A 22289-nucleotide genomic window follows, 5' to 3' on the forward strand; every position below is an offset into this window, starting at 1 on the left:
CCGGCAAAGATATGGCAACTTTAGTGGAACTGCGGCAAATCTGTTAATTTCTTTACAAAAACACCCTTTCACAAGGTGTTCAGCAGAAGAAAAAAAGGGAGCTTGGTCCAGACCGAACAAATTTACAGATTCAGCAGCCGGCAAGTGACAAGGACGGGTTTACACCCGGGGCTTCTACCGCTCTTACTTACACTCACTGGACGTGGTGCAAGTAATGCCTTTTATTGCTTCTCCTGTTTGCTGTTTCAAAGTTTCGGCACGGAGGTACTGTGGACAACGACGTGGGTGTGAGACCTGAAACATCTGTCTGAAAAATGCAAATGGCATGAAAGTTGCCAGAGAAAAGTTCTGATTTCCACCAAGACCACACAATGAGGCTACATTTTTACAGCAGGCCTTAGCATTGCTCAGCAGCTCGATGAAGACTACAGGATTGGCCTATTTTTGTTGAGTTTGTTTGCCCCCCTAAACATTGCGCCCCCCCCCCAATAAATTTTATCACCAGACGCCACTGATGCAGTGTATTTCTTCTTAACAAATGCCCATCACAAGCAGTTACTTCAAGATGGACACTTATACACTCCCCCGTTCGTTATATTGATCCATGCTTACACAAGCATTAGCACTCACTTAGAATGAGAGGCATGTCTTCACCCAAACACACAAGTAGAGAATAAACACATCCATACAAATACGTGCGCACACACACACACACACGCACACACAAACGAACACACTAATGTCTCAGGATAAAAACACAAGTGTCTGCTCTTGTCTGGCAGATTCTTCTAAACTGAATTGGAGCTTGCAGCAGCTGATGTATTCATCCAGTGTGTGTGATTTAATGAGGTCCGCTCCATCTCGTCATAAATCATATTATTAATCTGAGCCTCTCATTGATTTTTATTTTTGTTTAAGACATCCCAGTGTATTATTTAAACTCTCCAGTCATTAATGAACCCCACGCAGACGGACACAAAGAGAAGTCACGAAAAACTGCTTTTCCTCAAGTCTTTATTCTTCTGCATAGAAAAAAGACGACAGACCGATAAATGGAATAGCGTTTTGCACCCATTTCTATGTTTATACATAAGAGTGTTTTCATTACCACATTTTTAAAGGAAAAAGGATTTCTACACAGAATGAAAGGGTTCTTCAGTGCTCTGTAAAAAAGAAAAACAAATGCAGACATAAAAAAATCAAACCTCACATCTGAGCTCTTCCAATATTACTCCTGCACAGTGGCACAGGCTTGAACAGAGGAAGAGAGCTACTGAAAGCAAGAATGGGCTTCAACACTCACAGGCTCTATCTAAATTGGGCCTCCCCCATCCTCCCCTCCACAGCCTCACTCTTTATTTTTTCTCTCTCCACCTTCTCTATAAATCTCTCACTTTTTGTTAGCGTTGTCTTTTGAAGTTCTTCCTCCCTTTACAGTATATTCACAGGGTCAGTGGAAGGAGGTGCCGTGTAGCTGGGTAGTGTGTTTACATTGAACTACACCGTGAAGCGGTCAGGCTATGATCCCTGTTATAACACAACGGTATCGATGCTGTGCCAAGACCGAACTGGACGACCACAGTCAACCAAAGTAATTTATCTCCCAGAATGCACCACATCAAGTCTGAAATTTCAATTGTTACTATCATTAAGAATTAAAATACACTCTTTTAAGATGGTATACAATGAGATAATTTTGTAGAACTGCAAATAATAATCTGGTCTTTTAATTGTCAAGAAATTGTGAAGAAACACCCTTTAAAACTGCCCCAGGTGATGACTTGTTTAATCTAAATGATGGTTAAAACATTTTCTTATTCACAAGAAAAGTAGAAAATACTCTCAATTAAGACGGGGAAACAAGTTTTAAAATTTTTAGTTAGAAAATGATTGTTGCAGATTCAATTTATATTGATTCAAAATAAACAGGCAAAGCTACTTGATGACAACACAGGAGTTTAAACAGATGTTTACATCATTGTGATGAAGTTATAAAATTTGTCATTTGGTCTTTATTTTTTTCCAAAAGCATCATGGTCATTTGAGCTATAATCTGTTATTCATTTAATAATATCCAAGTCCAGTAATCCTCTATGTATATACATGTTGTCTAATCATACCCTATTGTGTATAGAATTTTTTTCAATAAGATTGAAATTAATTATTTGTGTGTGTAATTTTTAGCCAAAAGACCACAGTAGTTCTGATTTCCACCAAGAGATTATTAGCTGCTAAAACATTTCTCTTCAAAGTTTTATTTAATAAATGTAGCCAGCCTCCAGATGATAATGGGTTACTATTATAAGACTTTTTATTTCTCTGTCTTCATTTGCAAATGTAATTTAATAATGAGACCAGTCCACAAGAGAAACTGGGAACATGCTGTACCTTTTTAAAATTCTGAGAGGGAGCTCTTTAACAGCCGCTCTTCACAAGCTTGTCATTTTTCCTACGGTGTTGACATTTTTTTGTGTTTTGCTCTGATTTCCAGATTTTTGAGTAAAGGTTGTAAACGTCCATGTTTTGATGATGAAACGTGTTACATAAGGTGAAAGCTCAGGTATAATTCTTTGAGTCTTTGACTTGTAATGATAATGATCACTCACTGGCAGCTGAAACATCAGTCTTGGAAAGAAGTGTGCAGCCTGTTATCACTATTTTTTGCTGAGTGCAGTCGTGGATACATGGTGGGTAGAACTTGAGTCATTTTTTGGGATGATGATGTTACATTACTCCAGTTGTCACCTCTCTGCTTTGCCCCGCCCGCACGCTTCTCGATCCCCCATCCTCTTTTCCTTTTGTGTGCTTTTTTACCTCCTGCCGCTGCATTTGTCACACGCCCTGCTTTTTACTTATCTGCCTTTTTTCTCCACTTTTCTGTCCTCACTGCCTTGAGCCAACACACCTTTCTCAGCGTCTCTGAGCCCAAACCGGCACCCTTCTCTTTCCCCCCTTGTCTTCTTTCATGTTCTCCCCCTCCATCCATCCATCCATTTATCACCCCCCCTCTCTCTGTCTTTCTCTCTCTCTCTCTCTCTCTCTCTCTCTCTCTCTGTCTCTCTCTCTCACTCTCCTCTCCCCCTCTCATTAGTCTCCTCATGCTGTGGTTTGTGTCTCCAGTCTCTGTCAGGACTGTTATCACTTCTGTCAGCTCCCTTGGCGAGAACAAAGTCGTCCTCTGCTAACGGCAGACATGAGAGAAATAAAAGGAAAGAATCTCAGCCAAAAAAAAAGGGGCAGAAAGGAGAACAAATTAAAAAGCAGGGGAGTAAAACAGGGGAATGGAGGGGGCTAGAAACACATCTTTTCATGTCAACCATGATGCATTGTCATCTGTGGGTTATAACAACCATTGAATTCTCCCTCTGTTATCCTTTTTATCTATACAGCACAGAGCTTACAGTTGGTAGGGAGATACGAGAGCTATCGCTATACACATCAAGTGCCTTTTCCTCATATAATAAATATATCTCCTGCTAAATCAGCTAAGCCTACTATATCAACCTCAAATAAGTTACTGTGTAATATTATGAGCTTAGAAGAACAGTAGGTTTGAAAGACACTGAGATATCCAAAAGAGAAAACGTAACCATTCATAACTATAAGTAGAGCTGAAAAGGCCTACTGTATAATGTTGTATACAGTAGCAGAGTATAGCAGGACAGTAACTTCTGTCACTCAATAGCAATGCCCAATCAGCATTGCTAAAATCAGGCTTTTCTACTTAACAAACCAATCAGAATTGAACCAGCAGAGGCACAGAGGGTACTTTGGAAACCAAGGACAAAATGGCCAATAGCCAAGGGTCGTCATCCTAAATGGGACCTCTGGCATACATGGCTTAGGGACAGTGTCCCTGTATCATCACGTGTAGGCATAATCTATGTCGGGGATACCACCATCTCTGTAGCCACGGTTGGTGCCGTAAGTGACATGATGGTGGCTGGTTTGGCTGAGAATGGTGCCATTTAGGCTGCCAGCCCCGTGGGTGCTCCGGTAGGTCCCGTTAGCTTGGGAGGAAGAAGAAGAGGAGGGGAAAATGGTGTGAATATAGGTAACATCCTCCAGCTTCGGTTGCAGTGGCTGATGGGCCATAGTTGTCATCTGAAACCCTGGCGGAGGGGCCCTGATCTCTAAAATGGAAGTGTCTTTCTTGGTGCCCGATTCTACATAGTCATCATAAGTTTTTCCACCTCGGCCCCTGCTGTATGAGCCCGAGTCCCCGGACATGTAACCTGCCCTCTGTCCATACCAGCAGAAGATGCCAAATATCAACAACAGGCTTACCAATGCTGTAGCACCCCCTATGATCCCAGCTAATGGCAGGGCTGTTATCTCTGAGTCCTGGCCCTCTTTATCTGACCCCTCCCCTCCTGAGCTAATCAGAGCATCTCCAGTCTCTATTTGAGCACAGGCAGGGGCTGAGTCTTTACTGTCTGTGTCCATGCTGCCAGATCGCGATGAACCCATGCTAGAACCCCCAAAGGAGTGCTCCTGTCGTAGTGGCAGCAGGCAGATGAGGTAATGTGAGTGTGGGCTGAGCTGGTTAAGGAGGTACTGTGTCCTCTCCCCAGGAACCAAAGTCTCCGTTATTGAACCAAGAGATGCACTGCTACCCAATCTCAGCCACGACAAGCGGAAGGAGGGTACTGGCTGTGGACACAGCCAACTGACCACTACACTGTCTGAAGAGAGATGTTTTACAGTCAGCTCCAAGGCCTCTCCAGATATCTGTCCTCCTTCACTGGGAGGCAGAGGCATAACAATGCCCGGCCGCTTGGCTCGCAGGGTAAAGAGGGAACCTTGTGTGGAGACCAACAGAGAGGAAGTGGTGGTGCTGCCATGTGGAACTGAAGCCACTGCTTGGCCGCCTCCAACACCATCTTCACTTCCTCCATCTTTTTCTGCTGGGTTCACCCCGACTCCAGTGCTGGGACCAACAGGAGGGCCTTCACACTGCTCCATCAGGTCAGTTAGGTCTCGCAAGAGCTGGCCCCTTACACGCTCAGGCCCTTGACAGGTCAGACCTCTGACTGTCACTCCTGCCCCCCGGCTGTGCAGCCAGGCGTGTAGCCAGCGAAGGTTGCACCCACAGTACCAGGGGTTTCCTCGCAATAGTAGCATCTCCAGGCCTTCTGTGTCCTTCAGAAGTCCTCGGGGGAGACTGGTCAGATTGTTTCCTGACAGGTCCAGCCTCTGTAGCCGCCGCATCCCATCAAGTGCCCCCCTTGGTATGTGGGTCATTCCATTGTCTTGCAAATGGAGTCTTATCAGGTGAGCTGAAGGCAGTTTGACAGGTGGTGACTGCAGGGCATTCCTGACCAGCGACAGCTCAGTCAGGTTGGAGAGACGGGAAAAGGTGTCATCTGCAATGCGTGTGTTGGCCAACAGGTTCCCATCCAGGACTAAGCGCCGCAGTGACGAGAGCCCCCGGAAGGCATGTGTGGGGATGGTGCTAATTCTGTTGTCGTCAAGTCGCAACTCTTCCAAGGAAGCTGGCATGCCCGCAGGGATGCTTGACAGGTGGTTTCGAGACAGGAACAGCAGTCGAAGCCGTGGAGTCCCCGAAAAAGCTCTCTCCTGGATGCTAACCGTAGATATAGAGTTATCATCCAGGTGTAAACGTTCTAGCAATGGTAATTTGGCCAAACTTGACCGCGGTAACGTTCGTATATTATTATCCTGCAAATGGAGCTCTCGTAATGAAGGCGGGAGGTGTATAGGGAATTCATCTAATTGGTTAGCATACAGGTAAATCACTCGTATGGAATTACTACGTTCCAGTGAGGGAGGCAGTCCGGCATTACTCAGCCGGTTGCTCTGCAAGTAGAGGATGGCAGCTGTTAACGGTAGTGGAGGAATTAGGCTGAGGCCACGGTCGTTGCAGTAGACAAAACCCTCATCACAGCGGCATACTGAGGGACAAACAATGCCCTCATCTCCCTCGCCCGTCTCCATGGCAATTGCCGCTGCCGCCAGTTCCAGCACCTCAGCCAATAAGGTGAGGCACAGGAGAAGCAGAAAGAGCCAGTCGCGGAGCTCAGCAAGACTCTCAGCTGCCATGTTGGTACACAGCTCCTGATTGAAAGAGAAGAAATCAGAAAGTGGATTATAAATGGTGCAAAGGCTGTAATTCAAAGAGGCATCTCTACATTCAACAGAGAAAGCAGAAAGAGCTGTTGGTAAAATAATGATTTAGACGAACCACACAGTTGACCCTTCTTTAAAATTCCTTGACTACTACTTCTGTTTTTTCGACATACTGTTAAAAGTAGTTCTTTTTATCTCTAAAGTCTAGAAGATTTGTGGATTGAAAAGTCAGATGTAATTTAGACGGCCTGTCCACTATTATATGGGTCAGAGCGACCAAGCAGAAGACAAACGGACATATCGAGGCAGAGTGCGATGAGGGGTGAAGTAAGTGGGCAAGAAAGATTACAAGAATGAGAGGAGGCAAACGGACAACAGAGATGGAGAAAATTGGACAGTGACAGTTGCAGAGAGTGAAAATAAGTGAGGAAGATTTTTTTCCCCAGAGATTAACTGAAATTGAGTGAGTGACATGAAACTAAAATGAAGGGGAGATCGGGGGGAAGGAAATCAGATTAATTGCCCACAGTGCTGTTGATAACGTTGAAGACAACAGAAGCACTAAACTTGTTATGACTGCACTACAGTTAACCGCACTTAACTGCACTACAGTTATTAATATATAACATAAGTAATGTGTAAGGAGAAATAGAAAAGCAACTGATTGTACATATATTTGGTTGTGACTAAAGCACACACACAGAAATGCACATACAAATCAGTAAATATACAAAGCACACAGCTTTCTCATACAGAACAGTCTCAGTACAAGCTGACATGTATAATGCATGTTTTGTCTTGGTTGTTATTGTTTGTGAAATTTCTATAAATTATTCACAGCACTGGTCCTGAAATCCCCAGAAATGTTTTAGCGAGATGTTTTACAGAGAAACATTTTTCTGCAACATTAATATGTTCCTCTGTCGATGTTTTGTGACTTGTCTCGAAGCGAATTTCTGACACCAACATCAATAACAAAAATTTACAATTCAGATAAAATGATCTCTGTGCACTCACATACACTGAACATTATTTATAGAATATGAATAATATACAGTGGTGAAAGTTGTGGAAATTACATTGTGCCACACTCTTGTTTGAACTCTTTCTTCTGAGTCGCCTGAGGCAGGAAAATGTGCCCTGACATGAAATGCTCGACATGATTTGACAGCACATTTGATAAACAAATCCTCTAAAGGCAAGTATATTTTTTCTCCCCCTCTGTACATGCAGGCATGTGTGTGCGTGTGAGTTCATATGTGCACTCAGTGCTAGATGCAAAATCGCCCCTTGGCTGTAGTCAAAATCCATGCAAAGCAAAATAAGAGATGGCAACAATAGAAGAGATGGAGGGAGTGGGGCGGGGGAGAGGGAGGGATGGTGGCGAGGAGACAGATGGAGTGTTGGACAGTCCGTCAGAGGAGGAGAGGGGAAATGAGTTCCTGGCAATGAAGGCTCAAGTCAGTATCAGCTGAGTTTGCTGCAAAAAGAAAAATGCTTCCAAAGATTGGTCGGGTGTTGATTTTTTCCTGTAAGATAGGTGTAAAAATAGCTACACTTTCTGTACCTGTACGTAGCTGTGTGTGTGTCTGTGTGTGTATGTGAAACAAGATCTGTATCAACAGCCACCAGCTCCTGTCTCAGCTTGACACAGGCGCTGTTTGATATGGGTGACAAGGAGGGTGCCACACAATTTGGCATGGACCCAGGATATTTCTCTGGTTTCTTAATAGTATTTTTTTTAGATTAGATATGACTATTTTAAGCAGTCCCAGCTTTTGAGATACAGAAAAAGTGAGGAGGAGGAACATATGCACACAAGAGGGAGTGTCAAGGTAGGAGCAGAGACCATATTGGGAAATGCTCCATGAATATCAACTAGCATATGCTTCCGTGCCACAGTTTCCCTGGTTTCCTTTCATAAATATCCTCTTGGCACAAACCTTTATGTGTGTTTTTGCCTACATGCCAAAGTCTCCTATCGACACGTCCTCTTAATGATCCTCTGTTTTCGCCGCTTCCCGGCTCGTTCTCTCATTCTTTCCAACTGTCGTTCTCCTTCTCTAACGCTGCGCTCCTCTTTCTGCACCTTTATTTTTAATGCCATCTACCTCTCCACATACGCCCACCCTCACCTCCATCCCTTAATAATCTTTTAGTATATCCACTCTCAGCTTTGCTTACAGAAGCGTAGTCATCCTCCTCTTCTCCTCCCCGTCTCTAACAATTTTGTTTCCTCTGATTTCCTCTTAAGTCGTTCATTGACTCCTACACACTTAGATTTGATCAATCAGCTGTGTTTCAGTCCTCCTTTCCTTTCCTCCTCTCCTCCTCTCCTCTCCCCTTTTCATTTAGTTGCAGCAGACCCCCCTCTCCACCCCACCTCTCTTTTTTACCTCCCACTCCCTCTTGGCCTCAGTGTTCTTGCCTCCGCATTCCCCTTCCTCTTCCATTTGTGGTCCCCCCTGCCATAAAAAAACCCAAACATTTCAATCATGCTCTGAAATAAAAGGCTTTGTTGGAGAATAGAGCCTGTGTGTGTGTTGTTTTCCTATTGTGTAGCTGACAGCTAAGTGTGGTTTTCTTCATTGCAGTGAATGCAGGTGATGTGTGTGTGTGTGTGTGTGTGTGTGTGTGTGTGTGTGTGTGTGTGTGTGTGTGTGTGTGTGTGTGTGTGTGTGTGTGTGTGTGTGTGTGTGTGTGTGTGTGTGTGTGTGTGTGTGTGTGTAGTGTAGTGCGTGTGTGTTTAAAAGGTGTATTGCCGAGGGCTTGCTAACCTGCTCAGTCTCTGTGCCTTTCACGTCCGCCGCTGCAGTTTTGTTTTTTCTGAATCAAGGTTTAGCGTGCGTGTGTCTGTATGTGTGATTGAGGACGTCGCTCTGGATCTCTGTGTGTAAGCTCAGATTCTTTGAATTGTTCAGAAGTGTCGCCTCGTTCCTTCGGGCCGTTGAATCTTCCTCAGCTTGGGTGAATGATGATAGGGATGATGATAGCCTGTACTCCAGGGCTCCGCGAGCAGCGACACCAGCATGGCTCAAAGCCGCCTCGGCACCCACATTTGTGTTTGTGTGTCCTGCTGCCAAGCTCCCTCTCTCTCTGGGTATTTTTTTTTTCTTTTTTGGTAAGGGGTTTTTATGCCTGCCAACTCAAGTCATCTTCAATGGGTGTCCAGAGGCCTAATTCTGAAACAACTCCTCCACACCCAAATGCTACAGTCTGGCAGACAGCCAGAAGATGGTTGGGGGCTCAAGGGTCCTTCTTCGAAGTCAAAAGTAATCCTGGATATTCATGCAATCAGTGGGTCATGCAAAAATAGGGCCGTGTCGTTCTACGCTTGCTTTGAATTGCCAGGTCCTGGTCTTAATTAATGAGCAGTGGGATGAGAGTTCGTGGGATTTTCCAGTGCTCACAAAAATCCAGTAAAAAGGTCTTTAGGAAAATTTGATCCGTTATTATTGGTTGTATTGTCACAATTACGACAACATAAATTTCACAGTTTGGTGATGGTAATAAGCACGTTTGGAGGCTGTGATGGACAGGTTGACCTGATGCTGAATACAGGCTGTAAGAGTTGGGCTCTTTTCCTCTGTTAAATGTTTGATCGCTTCTTTGTCACTTCACACAGATCCACTTGTGACGCAGCGAAGCCTAATGAGTGTGTTTACTGTCTGTAGTCCACAGTTGCGCTGTGATGATGGTCGGTCACGTGGCTCGATGTGAAAAGTTCGCCCACAGATTAGTGAAGCGGGCTGCTGTCTGTTATCCTGAAGGTGGACGTCAGTGATGTTTGCTTCAGCCGGAAAGCTGGACGAGTGTCACCGAGCGCCAACCTGGAAAAGAGAGAAGACAAGTACAGTCTTAGATTTGTCATTCAGGATTTGGAACGCATAGAAGATCAGCATAACACAGACTAGAATTTGTATTTGTTTGGCTGCATGTTTTCCAATAAAAGTTATGAATCTGTTAGAGGAATTATTTTGTGTTTCACAATTTAACATGCAGATGTAAACATGGCTTAGTCAACATACCTAGTTACTGAGGTGCATGAGATTCAAATTTGAGAGGTTTGAAGAAATGTAAGAATACTCGAATAGTTCAGGAAATTGAACATATCTGTGGCTGATTACCTCACACCATCAACATGTTTTTACTGGAAAAATAGTCAAAAACTGGCTCAGCAGCTTACATGTGTTTAATGCTAAAATAAATGTCTACTTTTAAGTGTCTGCATAAATGTCATGTCTCAGTTCGTTTTAACACCAGCTTTCTTTAAATGGCACCAAGACGCAATCTTGGGGCTTCAACATTGACACAATATGGAATACTAAAAGGCACAGGCTAAATAATTATCCCCATCAGAATTGTTATACCGTTTAAAATTAAGTACCTCGTGTAAATATTCCTGAAGGTCAGTGCTGCATCTGCGCACCACTAAGCTCCCAACGGACACAAACCTCCCATTAAGGTGACTCCATGTTTTATATCTGTGTGTGTTTTTTTTTACTCGCACAAAGCTTTGGAGCTTTCATTAACCACCACGCGCTAAGTGCCTGTGTCTTGTTGCAAAATCTAAACCCCCTAGTGAACGCTGGCTTTTGAAATATAAGGTTTTCATCAGGCATACTGAGTGTACAGAGACAGATTCATCAAGACCATTAACTGCACCGCTGCTCACATTCGTCTGTTCACTTCATCCCAGAGTAAGTAGACTACACAGCCAACTGGGAAATTATCATGCAGTTTGCTTAAACACAAATAGAGACAAATAAAGCTGTCCTCATTTTCATTTTCAAAGAACACATGCTGTAGCAAGAGGAGGAAGAGCTTGGTCAACAGGCTGTCTGTGCTCGTGTGCATCCTTGAAGGGTATTTAAAAAGGTCGTAAATTGTTCAGCAAACATCCTAAATGCAAGTGTGTGTGTGTTTGTTTTAGGTGTTTTAACTGGTTCCACAAATGGACTGGTCTCTGTTAAAGCGGGTACAGTTTAGAGGGGAAGTTATGTGGTTGCTGTGGGTTGAAGTTGGCAGCGTGTGTTGAGATAAATTGTCCTTTTAAAAAAAACGGCTCCAGACTGATATCCAGTTTGTGGCATAGTAAACTGATTTATAAGTGCAGAGTGCGGCTAACATGCGAAATGGAAACAGCTCGACATGGAGGACAGAATGCTAAACAGACATTGGTTGCGAAATGCGCCGACATTGTGACTGACGCTTCAGGAGAAATTAGATAATGGTCCGCTCAAGGACAGTGTCAATGTATCGAGAGCTTTATGTTTGCTGCTAGAGTAACATTATAAAGTGCTTCACCATTCCATTCATTTGTAATCCACTGATTGATGTCTAATACTTCAAAACGATTAAGGCCTCTTGTGTTAGTATTTTGGGCCAAAGCTTTTAAGTGGCTTCACATTCAAATCATAATTCAAATGAAGATTTTTAATTGGATGCCATCAGTCATGTATTAACAGTAGATGTCGCCTTTAATAACAGTAGCTGTCGCTTTAAAACATGTCCCCTTAATTGGTTGCAATGTCTGGTCCAAAAAAGACCCTCTACACTCGCCACTAATCTTCACCTACCGCAGGCAAAATGTCTGCCTGCGTCGGACAAGATGTGAATATTGAACATCAGCAGCATTTCTACAGCTCGCTGCCATTGCCCATTAGTCATCAATATGTGAAGCTCTATCTGCCGAATGTCGTGGCTGTCCTTAAAATGTTTTCTGATGGATTCTCAAAAGCAAGCTTTGCTAGGGGGAGTGTGGTGAGGAGGAGGGAATTATGGAAGTATGAATCAGAGCAGGGATTTAGGACTCAAGTCATCTAGAAGAAGGTAACGACTGAAAAGTATGTTTGTCGCAGTTTTAATTTCAGCTCATTGTTGCAGCAGTTTAATCACCTCTCAAAGCAAATATCTCCCTTATGAATAAGCGATGTTTATCGAACACCTGAACATACCTGTGAACATCCAAGACAGAGATTAAACGTACTGCAGAAAAAATGAAATGAAAACCTTGACACAGTGCCAGATGTCTTTCACTGGATCACAAAGAGCTTTGAGTGCTCTTTGAATTTATTGCATCTTTTATAAAAACTTACAACCATTTGATGTTAAAAAGGTGCCGTTTTTTAAAAGAACACTTAGTAGAATATGTTGTAAAGTTGGGCATTAAGGCCCCAAAATTACAAAACTATAAGACCACATAATCAAAAATTAAGTCCAAGCCAAGAGCTGAGCAAACACTAAAGCTCAAACTTTAAGTACAACTATAATGGCTCTCAATTGAGTGCATACTTCCACCAGTCCCCTTTTGAAACCACATTTAAATTCACTAGAATCAGATTTTTATTTGGATCTAATGGTGAAATGTGTCTCATTATTGCAGGTCTCCATATATTCTGTAGGACAGCTCCTTACAGAGACACAGATAGTTAGGTAACTGCTCTGAGGTTACAATAGGACATTAAAAAGGTAATTTATTTTAAGGTACAATTGCTCAGTAAAAAAGTGTTAACTATTTCAGTATTTTCCTTTAATTTGGTAAAACTTTTCCAACAATTCCAGCATCTTCACCTCTGCCAAGGACGTTATGTTTTCATTTCCGTCCATGTGCAGGTTGGTTTGTTTGTTTGTAGGCAAGGCTACGCAAAAACTAAAAGATAGATTACCACAAAACTTGGTGGAAGCACGTGGTATGGGTCAGGGGAGAATCTTTAACATTGTGCGATAGGGCGTTTGTCATAACAATAACTGGATCTTGATAAAAGAAATCAGGCACATTTAGGACACTGATTTGAAGTGTGTGAAACTTGCTGCAGCTTTGGTGGAGGTATGCACTCTGTGTGCCATTCTAGTTTCTTCTTACTATTAGTTTTTATACAACTCTCACACCGTTAGTGAGGAGGAGAAGCAGTATTAAAGAGAGCAGTTGCCACACTTTGGGCAGATGACCCATGCAGTGTTGAGGTCAAAAGCATTTCTCACTGACCCTCCACTGTGAGTCTTTTCTGTGTACTCGTTTTTTTTCTGCATAACAGGGAGCATCTCATTCCTCGAGGGGACAGAAATCACTCTGTTCTTGTGAGCCAGTCAATGACAACTGTGCATCCTGGAGGCACACTACAGTATGTGACTTTCACTGTGGCTTCAGTGCCACTCCGAATGCTCTCCCTGTTCTGTTTTCCTCTTTCTGTTGTACAATATCAATTAGATATTAAGCTTTTTTTTTTCTTTGCTTGATGAGGAGACCGGTAGAGGAGGCTCGTAGTTATAAAACTGAATAAACTGAGAATATTAGAAGAAATACACAGATAAAAAAATGTAGCCACATCAGAGCTACAAAAGAACACACTATAACAATAACCCAAATGTGTGATGTGTACAGATGTGGCAACACGTATGTACAGACATGTGGTCACAGCATGTCAGGAGTCTACTTGTACAGTTTACAGATGAAAGAAAGATACTCTGAGGAGACTCTGGTACTACACATGCATACATCTTTGCTCTGACAGAAGGAAGTGATGCGAATGAGACTAAGAACCATCTATGAGTGGATACTCGAGTGTTTCTGACAATTTCATCAAGAGTGAGAAAGAGGGAGAAATTAAATCTTTTGTTCTTTCAAAGTCTCCTCCAGCTGACCTTCTATCTGCTTTATCACAAATTTGAAATCCTGTAGAGGGTGATGGCAGGACATTGACACATTTCCATTGCCATCCCACCCCCTTGCCTCCATCAGGCCCTTTCAGAATAATTCACAAAATGGAAAAGCACAGAAAAGTGACAGCTGTGATATTTGGCAGTGCGCTCACTCTGTGCACTGTAGGGAGGTAGGAGCTAGGAAGTGAGGGAGTAGGAGCTAGGGATTAATAGTTGTGGGGCTGGGGACCAAAGTCTGAGTACTTTGTAATCATGTGGCTGCCTAACCCCAGTGTTAGTGAGGTTGATGAGCATGCGTCCCTGCTGACACACACTCTCCCTACATCCACTCTGCTGAATATTAATATGGAGCAGAGCATCCCTCCGAGCCCCATTGTCAGACGGCCCTATTGTTCTCCGCTGGCCTTTGCCTCAGTGCGTGTGCATGTGTGTGTTTAGTATTAAGGCGTAAGTTGGTCTACATTGTGTGCTTATGCATATTATGCCCGTGTCTTCATCGCATGTGTGTGTCGGCTGCAGCAGAGCAGCAGTTATAGTGGCAGTGAGGGAGATGAGGGGTGTGTTTTGCGGCCCACCATGGCCCATAAAGACAACTGGCCTGAGAACACTTGGACCCGCCATCAGGGCCAAACATTGGCAATTATTTCACCGAGAGGCACTATCTGTAAAATGAACACTCTCATTAAAATCGCAAGGAGTGTGCACATACACGTGTGTGAATGTGTGTGTTTGTGTGGAGGGGGCACACATGTACGCCCACACAAGTCAATTTAGAGGCCTGGCAAATATATGGCAGCACAAACGCTTGTCTTTCAATCCAAGTGTAATGTGCCTTTTATGATGTTTGACTGTAGATGTGTGCTTGCTGATGTGTGTATTTACACATTTCTGTATGTGGGCACATCTGTGACTGAGAGTGTGTGCACATCTGTGTTTGTGTGGACGTGCACATGTATCTGTATGGATTTATGGGTGTGTGTGTCTGAGTGTGACTGTTTAACTACCCCGCACACGTAACCTCCCCATCTCTGCCTCCCTGTTTCTCATTTACTGAGCCAGAGCCAGAGAGAAGGAGTGTGGGGAAACAAGAAAACAAGAGAGAGAGAGGGATAGAGAGAGGTTTATACAGGAAAAATGAAGTGAGGCTGGAGTAACAGGGGAGAGAGGAGAGGCGGCAGAGAGGAGGGAAAGATAGAGAGGCAAAGGCAAGGGGGGGGGGGGTGCAGAAAGAGGCGGAGGAGGAGGCAGCAGATTTATGAAGCCATTGGAATGTAATTTGGAGGCAGAAATTACTGTCAGACTGAGCACGGTTTAAAGTCAGTGAAGCCTGAATCCAGGGCCTGCCTCTATGTGCGCGTTTTGTGTCTGTGTGGCAAGTATCACAGACAAATGGAAAGCAAATGTGATGCAGGATAATGCCACTGAAGCTCTGCAGTTACTTGTCATACACACTGAACGCCATGTATGTGTGTGTGCACGCACATTTTTAGTGCTCCATGCATGAGTGACGTGAGTACTTGGCATAAGAACATAACCCAGCATTCATATTTAACAGCTCATATTTCATCTATGCTTGAAGACACAGATACACACACACACACACACACACACACACACACACACACACACACACACACACACACACACACACGCGTGGTCGCAGGCACTGAATTCTTGTCAGGCTCTGAAGGCCATGACTCCGGCAGAATCAGTCGCGGGTGTTGGCGTGGACAGGGGATGGAGGGTGGGGGAAGGAGGGGGTAGCAGAAAGGGGAGAGAAAAAGACAGAGAGAGAGAGTGTCAAGGATACACAGAGAGAAAGGTAGAGGTGGGAAATGAGAAAGAGAGGGAGAGACTGGAAAGAGGGGCTAAAAAGAAGAGGGAGAGGATGTGACTAGCTTTCTAACACAGCTACACACAGCTTCCATTTAGCATGGGAGGGAGGTGCAGAGACAGGGAGAGATGAGGAAAGCGACAGAGCAGGGATAATCAGCAAAGATCTGAAGGGAGGGGAAGGCTTGATACCGTGTTTTTTCCAATCACTTCCAGCCTCACTTTGACACTGGGCTGTGACACGCACACACAGACACACTGGGGGTTGGTTTTTTTGGGTAATTTTTACAGTTAAAAAAACATGGCTTCTTTTTATTTCTTTTTTTGTCAATTAATTGCAACAGTGTGACTCAATACTTTTTGACCTTTCTAACCCATCTCAAAGCCCATTTGTCACTTATGTCCATGAGCAGCTGGCCACTGTTGATTTTGAGAAACATTACTCAAACTGGAGTAAATAGTAGATTTGTCTGGGGGTTATTTTCAGTAAAGCATTGATACACATTTGAACTTGAGATTATTTAAGGCAGGAGGACAGTGTATGTTTCACTGATTAAAAATAGACTAGAGTGTCTGTCACCCAGACATGGACCTAAGTGCCAAATGCCAGCAGATTTTCCATTAAGCAAAAAACTGTTGGTAAATGTTTGTACCATAATATTCACGTTATTTAACTCTATCCTGAGAAGCTCTACTGCTCTGTTTCTGTCCACCCAGGTAATCTGTGAAGACCGGCTACTCTATCATCTGACCATAACTTTAACCAAAGAATGAATGAGAATTGAGTGCATAAGGCTAAGGCCCAACACCCCCTATGAAACACATTTAAATTCACTAGATTCAGATTTTCATTTGGCAATAATTTGCACGCACTCATAAATAGCAGTCCCTTAAACATGCCTGAGTTTTTTTTCTACTAAGAAAATGATAATTGAAACGATAATTTCAAACTTTTACCTCGATAATGATTAATGCCATTTTGTTATTACTGACACGTAGAACTGATCTTTATAAAAACCTGATGAATATGTCCTTTATAAGCAGGGTGTCGCTTCTTCTGCAGCAATGAGGTTAAAACAAAGCGTTGCGTCACAATCTGCAGAAGACCTTTGCCGATGAAAACAAAGCCCCCTTGGTGGAGTTAACAATAGCCAATCAGAGGTAGGGTGTGCACTAAATGCACCAAATTAACTGCTTTGAGCCGTCAGACTGATTAACTGTGTGCCGCCTGTATGTCAAAGACAAAAAATTAAATATGAAATGTCTTCCCTAACTTATTCCTGCTCCCAGCTCAGAAATGCCTTCCTCTGCAAAACATGGCATTTGAAATGGATGATTGGCTGTAGGTGCCTGTCCCAGATCATTTATAGGATGACATGTGGACACTCATCCTGCCTGAACTGGAGCTGCTTACTGCTTCATCCAGATTTGGAGCCAAAAAGAAAAAAAAAATCATGCACAAAAGGCTTTACAACACTCCTTCAGTAAATTGAGCATTAATCTGCTCCTGATGCTCAGACACTCGCACATGCAAGTGCAGTGTTTTAGCACAGCAGTAAAGTAACTTTGAAGTGGCAGTGATGAATCAATGTTCTTCACTTTTGTCTCGCATTTGATCCATTTGATGTGACAAAACCATGTTTTCTTTAGGTTTTAATGAGCTGGTAAGAAATAATCCACGGTGAAATGTTATTCTCTAGTGCTCCCATTTACAGCTAAGGACTAAAATCCCTTGAACAGGTTTACATATGATCAGATTTATGTAATCGGATTACAAAAATCTGTGTACTTTGACTTTTTAGTTTGGTCAATCTCCCATCCATTAACATGGAGGAGGCAGGATTAATGACATGTACTGCAGCCAGCCACCAGGTAGTGATCAAGACTTTTTTGCGTCATTTTAAGACAGTGGGATATTGTCCATCTTTATATACGGCCTATGGTTATCCCATACAATGCCACCTAATGGCCAGCTGTTGTAAGTGTAACAGAAATTTCTAATAACCAATATGGCTGACAGACGACCAAAAACGCTGAACCATTCAGGAATAACCTTCCAGTCCCTCTATAGAAGGATACCCTTGTAGATAAAATAACATTTATTAATATCATTTATGATGAATTATAATCTGTAACTCGCAGTGTTTTAACAAAAAACTATATTTTATGCCGATTTATTACATTTTATAAAAAACTGTTTATGTCTTCATGTTTTGTGGAGCTCAGGTGCAGGTACGTGACAAAAAGGCCAAAAGAATAGATGACGGAATACCATCCGAGTTAAGTGAGGATGATGCTAGTGACAGTGATGATGAATGGCTGCCAGCAAAAGAAGCATTAACAAATACTGGTAATAGTGACAGTGGAGCTGGGGGAGGAGAGGAAGCACTACACGATAGCGCTCAAGGACAAAGCAGAACTGTCTGGAAAGCAGAATATTGAGGGAAAGTGAATATTGAGGGAACAGAACCAATAGATTTCTTTATAGCTCTATTTCCTACTATTTATCTGATAAATGAAATGGTGCACAATACAAACTCGAATGCACTCCAGAATTGAAAACTAAATCTGGCCTTGACAAAAGAAGAAATTCGCAGGAAATAAAATGGACAAACATTGAATTAATAAGATCAAGAATGTATTGGTCATCAGAGGAAGGCCCCCCTGTTTTGATTTGATAGAAAATGGCATGGAAGAATAGAAATACATAGCAGAGTTCAACAGGAGGAGGCTGAGAGAGTCGAGGAGCTAAATGAGGGAAGAGCGAAGAGAGGAGTAGACAGAATAGTCAGAAGCAAATTTTACATTGCTCTAAACAAAATTATAATATGTTAAAATATGTGAACGCTATAGGTTAACAGCATTAGATGCATATCATTTTTTATAGTATTCACATAATATATCATTTTATTTATTGGTTTAATTTCTAGAGATGAAAACTCAAATGCCTGTTGTCCACTCGAGTGCATGGATATATGGAAAACTCTCAAATTTATTTTCCTGCCTAAAGAAGAATAAAAACACGTGAAAAGTGAGGTTTTCATAATTCACGTATGAGAGGGTTAACGCTGTCTGTAACATTTTACGCAGATCTCTGCCTCAATGGTTTGTGCGCCATCAGGCTCGATCAGCAGCTGCTCCTCTAAAATGGATGCCTCTCACACACAAATACACACGCATGCAAAGTTCTGCAAATCTTTTCCATACAGAAATAAACAGCGACACACTCATCGTTTCTCTTATGTAAACTCACACACACCCTTACACGCACACTTTTTCTAGTTCCTTCGACCTGTGAACTTGCAGTGACTTTCTCTCTTTGTCCCCGACACCCGCGCACAGACACACTCACACACACTCACACACACACACACACACACACACACACACACACACACACACACACACACACACACACACACACACTGCTCTTTGTTCTTTTAGCCAGTGATAATGATAGCAACAGCATTATGCACTGTGACAACACTACCTCCCACTTATAGAGCAGTTCCCACCATGGTACGTCTCTCTCAGCTCACTCACAAGAGTGTTGAGGTCAATTATCTCTGAATTTGCTTATACAGTAGGCCGTCACGTCCGACACCTCCTCTTCCTGTTCACTGTTCTTCTTTTTCTATTTTCATTCTGTTCTGTCTGCATCCTTTTTGCTATCATCCTCTATTTGCCAGCCCTTCTAGTTTTCTTTCTCTTTCTTCTTGGATTCTTTGTTTTATTTTCTGTCTTTAACCATGTCAGATTTTCTTTCTTCTGACCTTTCTCTCATTATTTCATTATACAAGAATAGTCTTTTTCCATGATAGTTTATCATTATATAAATTGTGAATCTATCTAAAATATGACCAGGAAGTGCAAAAAGAAAAAATATTTGAATAAATAAATTGGACAAAAATCGAAAAGGCAAAATCTTTATCTTTACAGCTAGATCTCATACCTTAAGTTACAATTTAAATATTTCAATTTAAATCCTTAATTTTTAACACTACCTTTTGACACCATGTCCTGCTCTTAAAAAACAGCATCAGATGTACTACAGAGGTGACGGCATTCACTAATGTCACAGTGAGATGTGAGTATTTTTCATTGCTCCTTGTGCCTGCGGTTGGTTCTAATTACTGGAGAGATCTAAAGCACTTCGTCAGGTCACCTTCACTTTTTGTGCTTTTTTCTCCTTGTCGTTGGAAAAGCTTTTCAGCTCTGTGACCGGTAAACGTGTGTTTTGTGTCAGACTTAAAGTAAAGTCAGCCTCGACTAATCTGGGACTGTCTCGTCCACTTTAACCAGCCACAGTACTGTCACACCTCCTACATCCTGTTTCTTCACAACAGCTCTTTACATTGCAGCTGCTGGAACTGTAGATCTGTCACTAGTGTGCCGACTTGAAAAGGTTTCCTCAGAGGCTGAGGTCGTCTCACCTGTCGAAAGATTTAACTTTAGATACATTAGTCATGTCTTTGTTGTGATTGGGCTATTAGTACTTTGTTAAGCAATGCAAGTTATCGACTGTGTATCAAAGGATAATAATATAATAAGAATTTCCTTGCTGTGGAAATTTTCTATCGTTGTCACGGTTATATAATTTTATCATCATCACTACTCAGTCCTAACATTTACATGTAGCTTCAGTTTATTTCAGTTCATTTATTGGAGAAAAACGTTGCAAAGCAAAAAAAAAAATAGATAAGCTTTTACATTAAATCCTTTCCTGCTCCCTTATCTGTGTGTGTTGGGAGTGTTCCTCACTGTGACTACCTTCTCTCCTTTCTTTCCCTCCACATCCTCTGAACAGTAAAGCCGGAACACAAACTCCAGCAGTGATAAGATGAGAGCAAGCTACTGAGAGGCAAGCAGTGCAAATGGGAATTTTCAATAGATGGGTCCTGAGACCTATTGTCAGAGGGAGAGAGAAGATGATAAAAGAAGTGAAAAGGGGTGAAAGAGAGAGGATAAAGAAGAAAAATAGAAGGAGGGAAACATAGATGGAGGCGGACAGGGAGACAAAGTGAGCTGCAGAGTTTCTGCCCTGGAGGAAACTGGTTTCCGAAGAGGGAGTGAACAGCAGAGGAGGGAGTAAACGAGACTTTGAGAGAGAGATCGAGCGCTGCTGGAGAGAGAGGAAAACGGAGGAGGAGAGGAGGAGGAGGAGGTGGGGAAAGACGGGAGAAAGGAGGCGAGGAGGTGAAGAGGGAGGGCAGCAGTAGAGATGAGAGAGAAATAGGTAACCATGAGATGGAAAGGCACACACACACAAAAACACACACCCACCCAGAGTGAAGGTGCCTTGCAAAAATATGCTGCGAATAATGAAAATGCTGACGGCTTTATTTTAACCACAGCAGCTAGTAATTAAAATAGTCAGATCTCACACTGTGGGCTACAGAGACAGCACACAGATTTTTATTCATAAGCGGTAAATAAACGGTATTATCTCTGAACACTGCAGCCTTGGGTGCTGACAACATATTCACAGCGCTGTGAGCTCCAGTCCAGCTACTTCAACCACTTGCTTGTCCTCCAACAGCGTTGGACAAATATGCAGGCTTAACGACGAGCGTACAAATTTTCTGACTCAAGCAGCGGCTAACCAAAAGTTCCCCATCTTTCAATTAAAAGTTGGGCATTTTAATGGCAAACAGAGACTCTCATTTGAAATGATTCCCTGTTTCTCTCCCAGCATGCTAGTCTTGACAGGATAGAAAAGCCGTCTGCAATTACACCATGGGACAGTGAAAAGCCAGTAATACTCTCGCAGATGAAAGCTTTGAGGTCGTGTTGGCAGCTCCTTGAGGCAGGGTTTCAGTGCAGGTTTTACAGACTGTCACCCCTGAAGCTGTGAGTAAAAATCCTCCCACACCATGCACGGATGATTTCTCTACTTAACCATCTGCAATAGAGGGACAATATTTATAAAAGCCTGTTTAGAGAGGGGCCTTCATCACATCAGCAGACGACGTGAAGAGGCCAGCGTCTGAATGAAACATGAGCTGCTGTAAACTCTGGAGGATGTCCGCACACTTGGACATCTTCCTGACTTTGCCTTTCAAATTTGAAGAACCCAGCAGGAGATTGTTCGGCTCAGACATGTTAACAACAGGAAACTGTCGGTAACATTCAAAGGAGAGGTGACGTCTGGGTAAGACGTGACGTATAAATTTGGCTTTGGAAATCACGTGTTTTTGTTGACAGCACGTTGACACAATCGTCGGCCCTTAACCCTAAAAGCTCTCCGATTTTTTGTCTTTCCAAGTTGACAACTTTGAGAATCTACGGACTTGATCCTTCTGTATCCTCACCTGGACTTGCTCTGAGATTTCCTTTTTACAAGGGGGCTGGCAGGAAAACCTCTGCAGAATGCTCGGACATTTGCGTTCTCACACACACCACCTCCAGATGATTTCAGGAGATTATTCAGAGTTCAGTGCATTTCTGAAAGCAGCTATAAACAGCTTTAATATTGGTTTGTTATATCAGCCTAACACTGGAGAGACTTCATTAAATTTATCTGTACCAAAAAACAAACAAACACAGTCATCTGCCTGCAATATTATGTGCCAGGAGATGCTCTGATATACCCCATCTCTCAGCAAAACACACACTTCCACACAAGGCCCAGCATGCATACACATTGTCTCATGACAGTATGTGGATAAATAATCCCATTAAATATGATGGAGGGTTTTTCCGGC

The 22289-nt window shown here is 42.8% G+C and overlaps 2 protein-coding genes across 4 annotated transcripts in view; one reads left to right on the forward strand and one right to left on the reverse strand.

The window, feature by feature from the left end:
- macrod1 (mono-ADP ribosylhydrolase 1) overlaps window positions 1–22289 on the forward strand; it is a 113330-nt gene that overhangs the window by 20408 nt on the left and 70633 nt on the right. The gene's annotated exons all lie outside the window — the stretch shown is intronic.
- flrt1b (fibronectin leucine rich transmembrane protein 1b) overlaps window positions 998–22289 on the reverse strand; it is a 35262-nt gene continuing 13970 nt past the window's right edge. For both annotated transcript variants that reach the window (XM_035161923.2, XM_035161922.2), the window contains exons 2-3: window positions 8868–9920; window positions 998–6078 (exon numbers count right to left, since the gene is read on the reverse strand). In XM_035161923.2, coding sequence (XP_035017814.2) covers window positions 3865–6063 — 2199 coding nt within the window. In that variant the 5' untranslated portion in view covers window positions 6064–6078; window positions 8868–9920 and the 3' untranslated portion in view covers window positions 998–3864. The remainder of the gene's footprint in view (window positions 6079–8867; window positions 9921–22289) is intronic.

Source organism: Hippoglossus stenolepis, chromosome 7, assembly GCF_022539355.2.
Source record: "Hippoglossus stenolepis isolate QCI-W04-F060 chromosome 7, HSTE1.2, whole genome shotgun sequence".
Taxonomy (NCBI): Eukaryota; Metazoa; Chordata; class Actinopteri; order Pleuronectiformes; family Pleuronectidae; genus Hippoglossus; species Hippoglossus stenolepis.